At 39.7% G+C, this 19,045-nt stretch overlaps 1 protein-coding gene across 1 annotated transcript; it reads left to right on the top strand.

Moving 5' to 3' along the window:
- Positions 1–1,396: 1,396 nt before the first annotated feature.
- Positions 1,397–3,745, top strand: gsc (goosecoid). Its single transcript, XM_057860401.1, has 3 exons — positions 1,397–1,856; positions 2,558–2,817; positions 3,599–3,745. Exons 1-3 carry the CDS (start codon positions 1,544–1,546, stop codon positions 3,743–3,745), a joined length of 720 nt encoding a protein of 239 aa, XP_057716384.1. The 5' UTR covers positions 1,397–1,543.
- The last annotated feature ends 15,300 nt before the right edge of the window (positions 3,746–19,045 follow it).

Genomic DNA, 19,045 nt, shown 5'->3' with positions numbered 1-19,045 from the left:
CAAATGAATTCTGACATTTCCAAATGATGGACCTTAGTATAGTCATCAAAAAGAAAGAAAGAAAGAAAGAGAGAAAGAAAGAAGTAAAGAAAGAAAAAGAAAAAAAGAGCGAAAAAAGAAAGAAGATGGAAGGTGGTTGCAATATTTAAAAAATGATAATAATGAGGGCAATAGAGTCTTGAGTCGTTTGGAAAAAAGCTCATTTTCAGCATTTTTAACCACATCCACAGGTGCGGGCGCCGAGCGGCCAACAATTTCATCAACGCGTCTATCTCAGAACTCATATTTCTAAACGACAATTCATCTGCCAACCTGCTGTGTGTGTGTGTTTAGCCACGGTATCGTGTCAATCAGTTATTAATTACTACTAGATGCGCCCCCTCCCCACATGCCAATACGCATTTCAAGCACGCAAACACACATATACTCGCCACCACTTCGGTCCATGTTGATTGCGGTATATAAGCTGTCTTTTCTGTGCTGAGTAGAGCACTATCTATCCGTCTTGGGCACGTTCTGCTTGTTGACCTGTGGAGCTTCCTGCAGAGAGGCGAGAAGAGGAAGGATAAAGAGATGAATTTTCGATGTGCGTAATTCTCATATCTCAATTGAAAGTATGATGATTATTAACAAAAGGTCATAAAGAGAAGCAAATTGAGCTAATTTGGCTTTTATGTGCTTGCTTAGTTGTTTGCATGTGCCTCAGCGATAACAGATTGGTTCGCATGCAATAGATTTCAAACAATATATTGATTACATATAGCAATAGTTTTAAACGACTAAGAAAGTGTATACAATTTTAATGTTACGTCTAATGCATTTCATCCATTAAAATCCTATCCTCAAATTCAATTACTGCCGGAGTTATAACATGTACGGTATAAATGTATGCGATCTTGCATTTTCCAATCTCGAAGTGTTCTAGAAAGTAATCATATGACTGTTTTGGGAAAATGATCTTTGACTCTGCAACATTTTCAACACCGCTTGTGCTAGAGCCTATCCGAGCTGACTAAAATGGTTTCCAGTCAGTCGTAGGACACACACATGAGAAGGAAAACCATTCGCACTCACAAACACTAGCACCACCACAGACTCACCAGAGTCAGCCAAACGACATGCACCTTCAGTGACTTCAGAAACGACATATTCCAGAAAGGTGACTGTTTAGTGTAGTAAATGATTTCTGACTCGGCAACAAATGTTCAAGTTTCACAACAGGATAAGGTTAATTGAGATCATTTTAAAGTCGGTTCGCACCTAAGCGCAGCGCTGATATTGGTGCAGCATTCGTCGCTGCTACGTGACGTCACCAGTAGTCTGCCCTTCTCACAGTTGGCTCCGCGAAAAGCAACAGTCTGCTGCTTTCACTGCCTCGCGAATGCAAGGGGGAAAAGTTTCTTCCAGAGTCACCATGGCCCAGATATAGGAGTTTTCTTTCTCTCCTGGGAAACCAGAAACGCGAAAACCTAGTTTTTTTCTTCGATTTCATTTTCTCAAACATTATTTTGATCTTCACCTCCCCCGATCTTCAGTTTATGTGATGCCCGCCGAGATGTTTAGCATCGACAGTATCCTGTCCGGACGGCCGCGTTGTAAGGAGCCGCTGCTGCTCCACCGGAGCGGCCAAGTCGTGCTGCCCGGGTGCTTGAATGACTCTGTTTATACAGACTACAATGGATTGTACGCTTCTACGTGCGCCCCCGCTGGTCCCGGAGTTCAGTCTATGAACGGAGCCAGAGTCGGATATAATGGTTATTATTATGGACAGCTCCACGTTCAAGGTACGGGAGGGCTGCCGTGCTGTGGTGCAGTACACAGCCTCGGCCCACAGCAATGCCCGTGCATCATGTCAGGTACGACATTCTCTGCTTTCTCATGTTTCCATTTTAACCATCGTGCATTCTGTACATTCAAATGTTTTATTACGAATGTTCAGAATGCAGAAAAATCAAGATACCCCGAGAAAGTTTTGGCCTCTTCCCCCTAAAACTCACCTTAAATTCTTTAGTGATTAAATTTGGAAAGTATTCATTAAGATGTCTAATCCCAATTTTTCCAACGACACACCACATATTCATCTACAAAGTGGGTATATTTAAAGACCAATCCATCAGGCTTGTGTGCAACAATTGGGTACACAGAGATTTGCCGCTCAGCATCCATCTCATGCGAAAATATGGAAACTGAGTGCTTAACGACTAATGTCCTTGAATAGGCTGCAATAACCCACCCAAAAAATTGACTGCATGGAGCAGACTGAACGAAATATGAAAACAAAAGAACGGCTTAATTTGGGTTTATTTAAAAATACTGTGTCATAAAGGGATCAAGGGTTAACCTGTTGTCTAAAATGTTATTATTATTATAATTATCAATAACTATTTTGGTCAAGATCACCCAAGTAGCTGGTCCCATTTTAATAACCCATTTTCAAGTGAGATTTTTGGCAATATAGAATTATCCCACCTTTGTTAGTCAATTTGTTCCAAAATACATGTAAGGATGCAGCATGTTTAACCCATTTCACGAGCGCTATACCGCATTTGCCACGCAGGCTATGAAAGTACGGGCTCGGTGTTGGTCTCGCCAGTGCCGAACCACATGATGTCCTACGTCAATATGGGCAGTTTTTCACGGAGTGACCTGCAACTTCTCAACCAACTGCACTGCCGCAGGAAGCGAAGACACCGAACCATCTTCACCGACGAGCAACTGGAGGCTTTGGAGGGCCTCTTCAGTGAGACCAAGTACCCCGACGTAGGCACGAGGGAACAACTAGCTCGCAAGGTCCATCTCCGAGAGGAAAAGGTCGAGGTCAGAACAAATGAATTTTTCTTTAATTTAGCTACTATTTTTCGTGCGTGTATATCTATGAAATGGCTTTATTATCACTTTATAAAATAATTGTTTTGATTATTTCATTGTAAAAATTCATTTTTAAATTATTTTGATGACGAGATCATAATTATTCAATAAAATAATTAGTACAGGCTTTGAGATGTACAGCGAGCACTCCTGGCGAAATTGAACAGGTTCAGCAGATTCGAAACCCAAAATCTTATTATTATTAGTAGTAGTAGTAGTAGTATTACAATCTTGAGCCTTGTAATGCTAACATGCATCAAATATATGCATATGTGTGTTCGCGCATTTGTGTAAATTAGTATAACAACACGAAAGGGACGTGGAAAAGAGCAGCGGAATAAACTACAATTTGGTCTGGACCAGACGATGAAATCTTAATTAAAAAAAACAAAACAACAACAACAACAACAACAAAAACAGGTCGGTAAATTAATAAAGTTGAGCCCAAAAAATAAGTTAAAATACAAATTAAAATGGGTCTTTGCTAACAGTCATCTAATTTGCTACTGTGATACTATTATATGCTACTATAATATTGTCTTTATAGTCGAGCTCTAATTCATGTCGCTATGTTTTATTTAGTATAAATTGATATGACTATTTTCTACATACAGATTGTTTAAATATTTTGTGATATGCCTTATTTATGTTTTTTTTTTTATTAACAAATATATATTTAAATGAACAAAAATAATAAATGGGCACAATTAAAGTTATGCTTTCTTATCAGGTGTGGTTCAAAAACAGACGTGCCAAATGGAGAAGACAGAAAAGGTCGTCGTCGGAGGAATCAGAGAACGCTCAGAAATTGAACAAATCTAATAAAACGTCCGTCGGACAAAGCAAGGAGCGCAAAAATGAAGTTGACTCTGACTGAATTGAACCATGAGCGTTTCGCTGGATCAGTCCTATTGGTGAATGTGTTGCACAAATGTACATATTCCAGTTGTATTATGCGTTGTCTATTTATATCTTATTTAAGTTTGAATGTTAAGAGAATTAAGAGACGCAAATGTCCAGTGTCTTTACTCTCAGTTATGTTACAATGCTATACACGTGACACCTCTATATTCATGTTGTAATTCTGATATCAGTTGTAAAGTTGAGTTCACTCTGTACACCAATTATGAAATTTGTCTGGGAAGAGCTTCGAAATTCACGTAGTCGGAAAATGACACTGGCGTGTCCGCTTTCATCTTGTAATAACAAAAAATGAGGACGTTGATTAAACATTAAAATATCCTAAATAACCAGAAATTGTCTGATTTAACTGCGGTTCGGTCCGGGTTCAAGGCACATCGGTAAACTAACAGAAAATGTTCATTTTACAACAATGACAAGGATAGAGGATGACAATATATTTCACTTTAGGTCGATGCCATCATATAAAAATACATTACTATTTATATAGGACCCCGTTTTTAATTTAAAAAAAAAAAAAAATTAATTATTTTTTAAATTGGTTATGAACATTAACGTCCTCGTAATTTTCAAGGATATGAGGGGGCATTTGAGTCACCTTATTATATATTAATAGTCTGCAAATGATGTCCAACAGGGACTCCATTTTTGTGCAAATTTCATTTTTAAGGCTCTTAATTCAAATCTCGGCTTGCAACGGTGTTGAAATGTGCATCCTATTCCTTGCTTGCTCGCAGCTAAACGGGCTCCAGCTTGCATCACAAAAAAGTCCTGTTAATTGGTTAAATTTGATTGTGAAAGGTTGTTTGTATGCAGCTGTCGATCGTAGCCAAAGTTCACTGCGGGTTACCCTCAAATCCAACCCGCTCGGATGAAGACAGCTAGATTAGGACGGATGTTGCACTAGTAATTATTAAAATCAAATGAATTTATCAAAAATAATTTCTAACTTTACATAAATTCAATGAGCGATGGACGAGCTAAATAGTTTCTTTAATTGGATAATTAATAGGATGTGTTTAATTAATTTTTTATTGGTCAAGCTAAAATGTGTTTATCATCACAATTTACGCTGATCGCACTGAAAAATATTTCAGTAGTTTCTCTTTGAAATAGAATTTAGATAAACGATGACCAACAAGCACTAATAGATGATTTAAAAAAAAAAAAAGAGAGACGAAAACAAGTAAACAAAAGGGCATTATGGTGAAATGTTTATCGCTAATAGTATATTTAAAATTGCGCAAATATCTGATATAAGAATAGTAAAAATGGCTTATAAAATATTTTAATGTTACAAACAAGTGATAATATTTGATTGAAAAGATTTCCGAATGTTTCCAATTACTGTATACTGAGTGTTTGTATGATTCACTTGGCTGAGGGGGAAGGGATCGGCAAACATTTTTTTTTTTGGGGGGGGGGGGGTGGTCTTCAAGTGGTTCTTACGCATCCTTGTCGTACACAAAACCCGTCTGTGGTTCTGACGTTGTCACCCGTACTGTAAAAAAATAAATAAATTGATTGAATTTGAGATTTCAAGTGAACCATTTTCACTGTTTTTTTAGGTTAATGGAAAACTCAGTTCGACAAGTTAACGCTTACACACAATGCTTATGCAGTTGAAGTAGTCGGAATACAACATGGGACTTTAGTTTAGGTAAATAGTGCGTGTGTCACTTTATTGCGCACCAATGTTCCCTCTTTTACAACCGGTATTAAACCCAACTGAAGGCACGCAGCTCTTTTGAGAATTGTAGCAAGACATGCAGGGCCGGAGTGGGACTCATTTCAGCCCTGGAGTTTCATGCCACAGACTAGCCCACTTTATATCATGACCTACCATATTGAAATAATGTATTTATAATCTACCATATTGAAATAATGTACTTATAGTACTGTCAAGCGATTAAAATTTTAATTGTGATGAATTGCATGTTGTCCATAGTTAACTCGTGATTAATAGTATTTTTTTCCTAATGCAAAAATTATATAATTAATTACAGTATATATTTTAATTTTGAAATACTTATTGGCACAGGAGTTGACCTACAGTGCTGGCCAAAAGTATTGGCACGCCTGCAATTCTGTCAGATAATGCTCAGTTTCTGCCAGAAAATGATTGCAATTACAAATGCTTTGGTGGTATATCTTCATTGATTTATCTTGCAATGAAAAAAAAACCCAAAGGAGAATGAAAAAAAAAAATTAAATCATTAGCATTTTCATTCAGACGCCGACGGATAGTTTGGGTTGACACTGTCGTACACTCGGACTGCAGGAGAGCTTGAACTTGTTTGGATGTTAGTCGAGGTACTTTATCCACCATATGCACAATCTTTCACTGAAATCTCTTGTCAATTTTCCTTTTCCGTCCACATCTAGGGAGGTTATCCGCAGTCCATTGGGCTTTACACTTATTGATGACACTGCGCACGGTAGACACGGGAACATTCAGGTCTTTTTAGATTGACTTGAGATTGCCCATGCTTCCTCACAATTTTGCTTCTCAAGTCCTCATATAGTTCTTTGGTCTTCTTTCTTTTCTCCATGCTCAATGTGGTACACACAAGGACACAGACAGAGCTAAGTCAACTTTAATCCATTTTAACTGGCTGCAAGTGTGATTTAGTTATTGCCACCACCTGCAAGGTGCCACAGGTAAGTAACAGGTGCTGTGAATTACACAAATTAGAGAAGCATCACATGATTTTCAAAGGGTGCCAATATTTTTGTGCTGCCCATTTTTGGATTTCTGTGTAAAATGATAATGATTTTTTTTTCATTCTGTTTTGTGGTTTTTCATTGCAAGCATAATAAATGAAGATATTGCTACCAAAGCATTTGTAATTGCAATCATTTTCTGGGAGAAATTGAGCATTATCTGACAGAATTGCAGGGATGCCAATACTTTTGGCCAGCACTGTAAGCTCTCACCTTACATAAGTCAAATTTAAGCTTAATTAGAAACAAAAGTTGGGCAACTTTAAACTTGTAAAGATAGAATAAACATCAGTTTTTCCCAAATATGCTGTCGTGTCAGCAGTCTCCCCATGTTTTTCTGAACTGTTCTGAGACTGTGCTCAGGACCCTTTTGCACGTGTTTTGAATGACACACGTGGCAACAAAAACAAAGCTTGCTAATTCTTTTAAGTTTGTCATTTTAATAAAATGGAAAATCTTTCAATCTGAAAAGTTACAACAAAAAACTGCTTGAGATATGTCAATTTGCATGTAAAGGCTCAATCTAAATTTGTTGGTTTAATCATTATGTTAAATTTCCAAAATGAAAAACTTATACTTGCAATTCTAATTATTCAGGTAGTACTGTAGATACTTTAAATATATCATTCGTTATCACTGATTTATTATTTATGACATAAAATGACAAAACAAATTAAATTATATAAATTGATTGAACTCACTAAAGCAGCTGACTTCCAAAGCACTCATACACTTCATCTGTATATAAGTATAAATATTAGTTTTGGCAAAGCAAAGGACCGTCTCTAAAGTGCTTGTCAGATGATCTGTTTGAAAAATAATTTTGACCCATTATGAAATAATTAGTAGGATTCTTGTTCATCTCATTCAGTTTTGTTGTTTTGTTTCATTGCTTCACTACGGAGCCCCTAAGGCAGTGTTGTCCAACCTATTCGACATAGGGCTGCAGTGGGATCGGGTTTTTGTTCAAACCCATCATGAGGACAGCCTTTCACCAATCTGGTGTCTCACAAGTGTAATCAGTTGATTGCAGTCAGGTGCTGCTTGTTTTAGCACAAACTTCATTGGTTAAACTATCTGTGCTCGATTGGTAGGAACAAAAACCAGGACCCACAGCGGCCCTTGATGACAGGTTTGGACACCTATGCCTTAAGGCAGGGGTGGGCAAACTATTCCACAAAGGGCCGCAGTGGGTGCGGGTTTTTGTTGCAACCCATTAAGAGGACACATTTTCACCAATCTGCTGTTTTACAAGCGCAATCAGTCGATTGCAGTCAGGTGCTTCTCATTTCTGCTGAAACCTCATTGGTTATACTATCTTTGCTGGGTCAGTTGGAACAAAGACCAGGACCCACTGCGGCCCTCGAGGACCGGTTTGCCCACCCCTGCCTTAAGGTGATGTGGAATGAGAAAAAAAGAGGAAGAAGAAGAGGCAAAAAAAGCAACAACAAAAAAATAAAATAAAAATTCACATTGAAGGAAAAAAAAAAAAAAGTACATCGAAGCAAAAAAAAAAAAAAAATCTTGGAAGATAATTGTGCCCCCAGGTTTTTGTGTTTTGGAAGTCGGAGAGATCATGGGGGAGGACTTGGAACGGTTTTTGCAGTCAAAAGATATCCTTCACGTGCATATTAAGCGCATGACAAGAGACAAGGTGCGTATTCACACTGTCAATGTAATCGAAGTCTAAACAGCAGCATGAACATGGACACTTAATACGCTACCTTTGTATGTATGTGTTTGTGTGTGTGGGGGGGTGTAGGTGTGTGTGTGTTGCATGTATCGTTTAAAGGGCAGGTGAAGACTTCAATTCATGAGTGTTTTAGTTGGTTAAATTATAATGAATGCATCATTAGCTGTCTCAAACCTCACATTTCCCCAAATTTTTTTGAATTGACCGTGTATAGTTTTTGAGTTGCTTCCATAGCAACACCTTAGCAACGAGGGACGTGCCTCGCTGCCAGCCGCTACCTGATGTCGTCAATTCCCGAAGTTCTCACCTGCGCTCCAATACGAAAGTATAGCTCCACCCTATCCTCGCCATATATTGCAAACATTTTCTGGGTTTTACTGGCGAGATTCATCATGCCATCTCGATGTGTAATTATGAATTGCACACACGAAGGTTCGAGACTTTATGAGTGGCCCAAAAAACCTTCTGCGAGGATTTGGACATCTTTTGTGAGAGTCAAGTGGAAGAACTTCTCCCCGGCTCCTCGATTGCGTCTTTGTTTCCAGCACTGCAGTGACGACGGCTTTGAAAGCCTAGAAGGATACAACCTTGGTTTTTCAAAGACGAAAGTAGACCTTTACTGGCACTTTGATACATTTTTCCCAGGCAAAGAACAAGCACAACAGGAACATCACAAGTTAGCCATCACCAAAAACTGCAAAAGGGGAAACCCCATCACGGAATTGGGAAAAGGCCAGAGTCATCCGCACCGAAGAAAACAAACATCAGTGCTGGATCAGGGACGCCAATGAGATCCGCAAGCGAGGCCCGAGGACCATCAACAGGGACGAGGGGGCTTTCACGCTTCTACTAAGGATGGGCGGATCGATACCAAAATATCGATATTTCGATCCAGCGCGTTAAGTTTTAGGTATCGATCCCAAAGCAAAAGTATCGATATTTGGAATAAATACAGTATATTATATTTTCTTTAGCTGTTTCTTGGGTATATTTTTGTGCACTTTTTGTAAGACTTTTGCCTTTCGCGTTCTACACGCATGTAAGCAGTGCACGCACATAAGCAGAGCACCGGTGTCTGCTCCCGCCCCCCTTTACGTCCCTATCATACGTCGATCAGCATGCTTTTCCTCTGCCCCTCTCACGAGGCACTAACACAATCACAACAAACAAACATTTGGAAGCTAGTGGTAGCATGGCTGCGGCACCGATGACGGATCATAAAAGAAGTGTGGTTTGGACATATTTCATTTTAATAAATAGCAACGAGGCTAAGTGCACAGTTTGTGCCGAAACTGTCAGATATTCTGGTTATACCAAAAGCCTCACGAAACACTTAAGAAATGTGCATCCCGAAGCACACGACGAATTAAATGAAAAACATGCTGCTCAAGCCGAGGAGGACACGAGAAAAGACAAGAGCACGCCGCCGAAGCAAAGCAAAGTACTTTAGAAGGGGCGATTGCGAAAGGCAGGACTTATCCAGGTAACGTAGGTGCTAATAGATAATCAGAGACGATATAAGCATTAGTGGCTGATGTGCAATATGAAACGATAAATATGGTGTTTTTGTCATCTCACATAAAAAGAACTTTGCAGCACTATTGAATATGCTTTGTAATGGAAAGTTATAGCTACATCTTGTTTGTGAAAAGCAAAGTTCATACTGCATTATATAAAAAAAAGTAAAATGGCCATAGTGACATATTCAACAGTGAAGTATTACTGTAACCTTAATGTGTGTCTCCATTTTATTAGTTTTTGATACAATGAGGACAAATCAGCCCACATCATATTCCATAGGATAGTCAAGTGAACTACAAGCAAGCAAGTTGGGTATAAAAAATATATGAATTATTACTTAATATTTTAAATACACACATCTCCACTTACTGTATTTCTAACATTAGCTATTATTCCTTTTTTTTTTTTTTAAATTGCAAGTGACTATTGTTTATTGGATTTGTTTTTAATGATCTATCTTTAGAAGGCGGTAACATGCTACTATTAATTCCGTCTTTATTAGATTCAAAATATTAAACTTAGGTAGATTAAAATTTGATCAAATACAACGTGTAGCTGGGAAATGTTCTGTGCATATGAATTTAAGGGTCATGTTTAAAGAGTGAGACTGACTAATAAGATTTTGTTGTTGATGGATTAGTTCGTAGGGAAACTGCTTTGCTAGTTATTAAAAACAGCAGTTTTTCCATTGAAATGCATATTTGACACAGAGAGACTTTTATTAGTTTTTGAGTGCTTGCTGTTTTTGTACATTAGATATCATCAGAATGGCTGAGAACTCTGCAGGGTTGTATATACAGTATATATGTGTATATATGCGTATATATATATATATATATGTATATATATAACTTCCGGTATCGATACCGGATCGGGATCCAGGCATGAAAATGGGTCAGGGGTTAAAAAGGTGAGAAAGGTGTGGAGGAAATATGTTCCGGCGTTCTGCCAAAATGTCCGCCGTCGGCAAAACGTCCTACATGTGGCGAATTTGACCATTTTAATTTTTCACATAATGCTTAATATTCGAGTTAACGGGGGTTTAATTAGTTGAAGGAGTTGATTTCAACCACCATTGACTCGTGCTAGCTTAGCCACTCCGGAGCCCTGAAACTAACAAATAACTGTCAAACTGCACAGAATTTGTTCAAATCATTTCCAACGACTAATTAAACCCCGGCTAACTCAAAGATTAAGCCTAATGTAAAAAATTCTGAACTTCCCCTTTAAAATAAAGACCATTGAATATGGCCCTTAAAATGTTGTCTATAAAAGTTTTAGAGCAATAAAACAAACAACACAAATGAATAAAATGAACAGGAATCATTCAAAGTATTTCATAATGGGTCCAAATTATTTTTCGAACAGATCATGTGACTATAGAACCTTAGAGACAGCTGTTTGCATTGCTTAGCCAAAACTACAGCTGAGGAGGCAAGATGGATATTTAGAATTTCTTTAAACCTAAGCTTTCAAAACCCTCAACAACAACTGAGCTTGAACCGAGGATTGAGCACGAGCAGTATCAAAAAGTCCTGGCTGTCGTGTTACCTGTTGTGCTGTAATTCCAAGTGGTGCTTGAATTGGATGCTTATAGCGGTGGACAGTCTTTTTGAGCCAGCGCAAAGTTTGCAGCGCACGGAGATATTTTTGTTATCTTTACTGGACAAAAAAGTGAAGTAATGGCTGTGTTTCCAGTGTGCAAATGCAGCCGTTTGTAGTATATCTCCTGCCTATTTCATTGCATCCTGGCGAGGTAGCAAGGCTATGTTGTTTTGGCCGCAAACTCCCAGCGCTCACGCGTCATGGTAATACACGTGACCCTTTTTGTTCCATCCCCGATTAAAAAATGTGACATGTGATGTCACTCCCATGACTACAGTATTCTTCATTCTACACACATTATGGGGCAATAACAAAATAGTAACACACAGGCATCAAGGAAAGTAATTTTACTCAGATTACTGATTTAGAAAAATGAACGCGTTAGATTGTTCTTTACTGAAAGAAAGTAATCAGATTAGTTACGCATTACGATACCGCGTTATTGACAACACTGCTTTTATATTACCGTTAAATACACAAGCTTGACGCTACCTTAACGGGAGCTATTTTTTCACCGGACGCTCCGGCAGTGTTCAACGCAAGCTGCAACGAACGGCAGTAACTTTGTCATACCACAAAATATGAAAACGAAAACCATTACTCACTAAATTCAATATGCTGGCAAATGCATTCATCTAAAAACAATTGGGAGTGATACTTTACCTCCTCCAGCGAATGTGAATTTGTGCTTAGTACAAGATCATCTGTCGCAATTAGCGATCTTTGACGCTCTTTTTTTTTTTTTCCTCCCCGCATACAAACTTGTTTCTCTCTCAGCGGCTGTGATTAACCTCAATGAAGTTGCTGTCCTAGCCAAGCCTTGCCTATCATTCGTCTTTGTAAGTTTTTAGTAACTTTGTGTATTGAATTTGAAAGGAAAATGTGTGTTTTGTTTCTGACGAACTTTTTCATGAAGCTAAACTGTTGAAGCTACTCACATGTGGAAAAATACGAGTGTACGTTTTAAATGTATTCATTTGGTATATTTCAGTTACCACGATTTGAGAGATCAATAAATTGAAGAATCTACGCCTTGCGTTTGGAGTGCTTGTTTTTGGGTTTGCTGGAATAGCGTCACTGACACACGCAGCATCAAACAGGGGAAGGGGTAAGCGCTGCCGCGCCAAGCTAATTCTGGCTGCATTTTCGACACATGAAAAATAACGAATACGTACTACTGTATGACGGAAAATTTTAGTGGTTTTGTAACCGCGACGTTTTCATAGCATGGTAATCCGTGAAGGTAACTGGCACATGCCTACAAACGACCCCCCCCCCCCCAAAAAAAAAAAAAAATTCTCCTCGGATCTACACGATTCACGTAGGTCATCCTTTTTGACTTCAAAACGGCGAATTTCGCCGAAAGGTGAGAGATTTTCATGCCTGGGGATCGCAATATTTGGCCTTGGTATTACTTGGTATCGGATCGATTCTAAAATCACTGGTATCGCCCATCACTAGCTTCTACTACCTGGACCGGCATCCTGGAAGAGTGAATGGTCAGCAGAGGGCGTGACTCGCCTGTCAATCTGACAGGTGAGTCACACCCTCATCCATCAGCTCATAAAGACGCGTCACACCAACACCAGTGACTCTCTGACGAAGGCGGAAGGAAGTGTTCGCCGAAACATGTCAGGTAAATAAAGCAACCTATAACTATTGTCTGGGATAAAATAAAATTTCAACTAATCTAAAAGTGTTGACAAAATGAACTCAACACAACTTTACAGTCGTTATTATTAAATGTTATGTATTTACTCAAATTTTCTGTTTGCCGGTTGATATGGCAGTAATTTCCATTATGACTAATGAGCAAATTGGCAAATATATCACTTCATATGGTGATCACGTAGCTACCTTTTTCTCTAGATGAAACGGTTTCTCTAGATGAAACGGTTGGCAGACTGAATGAAAAGACCAAACTGAGGCTGCTTAGACTTTACATCTGCATAAAAGAATGGTTTTCAACACCTCAAGTTGCTAACGCAATTACTTTTTGGGAGAAGTAATTTGTAACTGTAATTAATTACTTTTTTAAAGTAAAATTAGCAACACTGCTTATAATGTGGTGTGCCCTATATATGAAGTCAATTTTAAAATAGGCCATTCATTGAGGTACGCATTATACTCCGATGTGCCTTATAATGCGGAAAATATGGTACTATAAAAAGAACCGCATTTTAACTTGTTCTACAGCAAACAGCTGTAAAATAGTAATTGGTCTGATGGTAGCATCACTGTACTGCATTTTCATCTCTCTCCAACTGAGATTTGAACTTAGGCTGCCACTGTAGCAGTCAAGCATGTTGATCACTGAGCCTAATGGCATAGGCCATCTTCTTCACATTTTTCTTCATTCATTCACAAGTGTGTTTGTTGCGGTGCATCGTAAAGATGGAAGAAGGGTTGAAGATACTCTAATAACCTGAGTCTTGCATTTTTTTTCAGGAAGTCCTAATCTATATTGTTTGCATGACATTTAATTCAGATAAAATGTTTTACCAACTCATGACCTTAAACTACTGCTGACAATAATTTGTGTTAAAATTGTTTCAGAATCTGCATCTGAAACCAAGATTTTAAAAACAAAGAGGAATATCTGAGACTGGGAGAGCAAATTGGGAAGAAAAATCCCAACCTTCTTTTTCAACCCAAACACCCAAGAAAGAAAGACATTGACCAGGGGCAGGACACCTACACAAATGACAGAGTTTGGGTGAATCTCCCAAATTCTAATGATTTCCCCGAATTATCTTCCATGACACTTTTGAAGAAGCGGATACGGACTCGATGGATATATATACAGTGGGGCAAATAAGTATTTAGTCAACCAACAATTGTGCACGTACTCCTACTTGAAAAGATTAGAGAGGCCTGTAATTGTCAACATGGGTAAACCTCAACCATGAGAGACAAAATGTGGAAAACCCCCCCCAGAAAATCACGTTGTTTGATTTTTAAAGAATTTATTTGCAAATCATGGCGGAAAATAAGTATTTGGTCAATACCAAAAGTTCATCTCAATACTTTGTTATGCACCTTTTGTTGGCAATAACGGAGGCCAAACGTTTTCTGTACCTCTTCAGTCTTCACTTGGTGTAAAGAAATCAACTGTGGGAGCAATTATTAGAAAATGGAAGACATACAAGCCCACTGATAATCTCCCTCGATCTGGGGCTCCATGCAAGATCTCACCCCGTGGCGTCAAAATGATAACAAGAACGGTGAGCAAAAACCCCAGAACCACACGGGGGGAGCTAGTGAATTACCTACAGAGCTGGGACCACAGTAACAAAGGCTACTATCAGTAACACAATGCGCCGCCAGGGACTCAAATCCTGCACAGCCAGACGTGTCCCCCTCCTGAGGCCAGTACACGTCCAGGCCCGTCAGCGGTTCGCTAGAGAGCATTTGGATGATCCAGAAGAGGACTGGGAGAATGTGTTATGGGCAGATGAAACTAAAATACTTTTTGGTAGAAACACAGGTTCTTGTGTTTGGAGGAGAACGAATACTCAATTGCACCATACCCGCTGTGAAGCATGGGGGTGGAAACATCATGCTTTGGGGATGTTTTTCTGTAAAGGGACCAGGACGACTGATCTGTGTATAGGAAAGAATGAACGGGACCATGTATCGAGAGATTTTGATGCATACGTGAAATCCTCTCACGTCTACATGTGAGATGTGCGCACGCATATATGTGATATTCTCTCACCTATACATGTGAGACGCTGACACGCATACATGTGAAATTCATGTATACACGTGAGGCGCTCGCACGTATACATGTGAAGTCCTCGCACGTAAACATGAGACACATGCACGCATAATTTGAAATTCTCGCGCGTATACACGAGACGCTCGCATGCATATATGTGAAATTTTGTCACTTATACATGTGAGACGCTCGCACACATACATGTGAAATTTTCGCATGTAAAAATATGAGACACTCGCACGCATACATGTGAAATTCTCGTACTTATACATGAAGGACACTCACACACATAAATGTGAAATTCTCGCACATATACATGTGAGACGCTCACGCGCATAAATGTGAAATTCTCGTACGTATGCATGTGAGACGCTCGCACGCATACATGTGAAATCCTCGCATGTATACATTTGAGACGCTCACACGTATACATGTGAAACATTTTTTGCACACGTACACATGTGAATGGATGGACACGTACACATGTGAAACTGTATTTTGGGTGCCAAAGACTGTGCTACATGGCCAATCCATTTTGACTGGGAGAGCAACGAAGATCGGATGTCTAACGCTGTCATTACCAGCCTTGGAGTTAAAACTGGCATTATTTTTATGTTCCTAAACGTTTCCCATTCAGAAACTTCGACTGTCAACATGTTGCAAAAATTAAACCTGGATGGCTCAGGGTGTGTCATTGAGATTCGGCGTCTGTTGTTGTACAGCTGGCACTGCGTTAACTTACCACCACTTCCAGCGAAAGTCGACGGAACGAAGGTCAGGAGCATAGCTGCAATCAGCACCAAGCATTTTATTCATATACTGTAACACTGTCTTGCATCTTGCATAAACACACAATTTGCACTTCAGCCTCCAAGGCATATTTATTTGGCAATTGGAAATAAGGTGGGGTGGGGTGCAACACTGTCATTTTGTTTTTTTATCATTTCAAAATACAGCTCCAATGGACTTCTTCAAATTTGAAATTTTACCTTTTTCATCACTATTATGCGAACTGATATTGACTATCAAACCATACTCTGTGTAGAAGCTAAAGTTAAAGATCCATTTTTATATAGATATTCAGTAACTTAATTACTTTGGGGGGGCAAGTTAGTAGCTCATATGCTGTTTACTGAATTCTCATCCCAGAAGCAAAACAAACATTATTTCTTTTACACATTTTAAACAACTAACCAACCAAAACAATATTGCGCTCAAACCAGTGTGGATAAAATAATGATTTGTTCTTGCGAATATGCTCTCTATTGTACCATAAATAATATCTATGGAATGGGAGTTTTACAAGTATTATAGTTTTAGAACAGAAGAAAATGTAGACCTCCCATTGTAGAGAAGTTGTAGTTTGGGACATTTCCAACCCCGTAAATCCTGGTCTGCTTGCGTTGTCGTAGAGGAACTGGTGCCCCGATGCTAGGCTAGCTGCAAAGGCTACTAGTGACGGGATATGTCGTTCACTTGAGGAAACGAATCCATTCCACTTCGTTCAGTAAAAAGACTCGTTCGCCCACTTCATCCCCCCACCCACCCAAATGAATCGTTCGGTTAGTGAACGGGAAGTGACGTTGCCGAACGAATCTTCAAAGACAGCTTAGCAATATAACTGAACGGGAAGTGACATTGCTTGGTCCTGCCCCCTTTTGCACACAGGCTCCTCATCGGCCGCTCGTTGCAGATTCAGAAGTGAGTGACAGACTATATCATTCTGTTTTCGCAGGCTAGTCTCTACCCCGCTGTTGAGGGAGAACTTCCGCGTCGTCTGTCGTGGCTTGTGGTTGCATTTTGATTTAGGACAATGTTAAACATTTTCCTTTTGTGGATTTGGGCTTGGGGGCGCACGGACTTTCTCTAGCATGATACACTGCCAATGGGAAAACCCATTGACAGTGTATCAAATACTTGTTCTCCCCACTGTATATGCCTGTTATTTGTGTCTTCTTTTTAACAGCAACAAGCCTAGGGCTACGTTCATACTACAGGTCTTAATGCACGAATCCGATTTTTTGTCATATCTGCGCACTAATTCGCAGTCCGACATGTGCTGAGGAAGACGACCCGCATGCGCAGAAGCATCAAAACAAATGACCATACAATCACACATGCTGGCTGTCATCCGTCATTCCAGGGATATCATATTTTGCTTATTAAAAAGAGGACACAAATAATAGGCATAAATAATCCTTGTACAGGTTTATATTCAAAGTATATGGATCGATAGCATGCACGCACTGTTCGTGCATGTCACACACACATACGAGCAGTTTGCCCCGACTCTCGGCCGTGTAAGCAATGTTGAAATATTGCTTAAGTGGAGCAGAGAGAAAACCGATCATTCTCAGGCTTATCCTCAAACCCCTTTTTTAAAAATTATTATTACTTGTCAAGTCCGACCCTTCCTAAAAAGCCGTGTTCAAGGCAAGCTAGGCGCTAATAACGCACAGCTGCTTGATGTGTGATGGCGCGGTGTGGATTCTCTGTTAAGCTTGTTCGGACAGAATATTAATTAAAGATGAATGAAAACTAAATACTATTGAATATGTCATTATTAACATTTTAAAAATTTAAGTGACGGGTAAAAATAGATTATGACCGGATTTTTATGACCCTATCAGTCAAAATGACAGACAACGATAAAGTCTAGCGAAACCTCTGCATGGGGTAAATATCGCTGCCATGTAGCCTCCAATCAGTGAGTTATCTTCCCCCCTGCACTGCCGTCACGCGACCGCAGCTCAGCTTTTGCTTGCCCCGTAGCTACGCGCGAAAGTGTTTTAAACTACTGTAAATTTGATAGTATGTCGTCATATGTAGTCCCGAGTCTGTTGAGAAAAGTAGTACACTAAACCATGCTCGCTAGGTTTGTGTCTGTTTGAGCAGAATATGATCGGCTCCACATTAACAAATATGGGCCAAAGTCATTTCCTTTCATTTTTCGACTCATTCACCGCTTGACTGGAAAGTCAAGTTAGCAGCAAGCTCGGTCAGGAGCCGGAGGACCGAGTAAGTGAACACAAGTGACACAACTCAGTCTTGCCCCCTGCTTGCACGCTGGCTGCTTATTGGCCACACGTGAAAGTGAGTGACAGACGCTCTGATTCTGTTTCCGCTCATTCGCGATGTCAAGACTCTGCCGCTTGCTCAACGCCCTCCCACGCAGCAAGCAAGCCCAAGCTTCCTAGAACTAATCAGTGCAGAAGGTGATTAGTTCGGTCTCCTTCACCCAAAAAATTCATACAAAAAGAATGAATCGTTCACGACCAATACAACACTAAAGGCCACCCTAAGATACATTGGCGTGCCCGGGAATTGGTCTCGTGGTTCCCGCGCGGCGTGCGAGAACTGTACCACCGAGTTACCAACACTTGCAATGGAAGACGGGCGGCATGCTGAAATGATTAATCACAGGGAACACCAAGAGACAGACGACCATTGGCACCCACATTCCGTCATTGTATGACAATTCATCCCGCGCGTCCTTCGTCGAAACGGCAAGAAACCTCGATTCGTCCACGTACCGGCCTGAGGCCTTCATTTCAATGGGCTAAAAACCGGAGGAACAGTCAACGCCTACGTCTATTGCATCTGGAGCTACAATGTAGCTTATTGGTCAAACTAACGTAATCCCCCCACGACCTTACAAAATAAAAGCAGGCACATTATGTTAAATAGGAAAAGGGTGATTAAACACAAAATAAAAAGGTCCATGACACTTATTTAGATTATATGCACGTATGTATTTATTCTATTAAGAATATTGCCAAGCTTGAATGATGCTTCATACAAGTAAAAATATATCGCTTCCGCCGCAAATACGCTTATTTTGAAAAGGCCCAATACTGTTTCCTAATATATAAAGACATTTCACATTGTGTAGTGAGATTCTGTGCACACTGATTACTGAGATGCGCTTGTACACACATGTGAGATTCTGTGCAGTCCCATTACTGAGATCCTCTTATACACACAAGTAAATA

Source organism: Corythoichthys intestinalis, chromosome 15, assembly GCF_030265065.1.
Source record: "Corythoichthys intestinalis isolate RoL2023-P3 chromosome 15, ASM3026506v1, whole genome shotgun sequence".
Taxonomy (NCBI): Eukaryota; Metazoa; Chordata; class Actinopteri; order Syngnathiformes; family Syngnathidae; genus Corythoichthys; species Corythoichthys intestinalis.
The sequence above is the reverse complement of the archived record's forward strand: the minus strand, read 5'-3'. Positions and strand labels throughout refer to the sequence as shown.

Excerpts from the sequence above, each read along its gene's own strand:
- gsc (XM_057860401.1), top strand. The coding sequence starts at position 1,544 with ATGCCCGCCGAGATGTTTAGCATCGACAGTATCCTGTCCGGACGGCCG. Across the intron at positions 1,857-2,557 it reads ATGCCCGTGCATCATGTCAG|GCTATGAAAGTACGGGCTCG; the intron begins GTACGACATTCT and ends TTTGCCACGCAG. Across the intron at positions 2,818-3,598 it reads TCCGAGAGGAAAAGGTCGAG|GTGTGGTTCAAAAACAGACG; the intron begins GTCAGAACAAAT and ends CTTTCTTATCAG.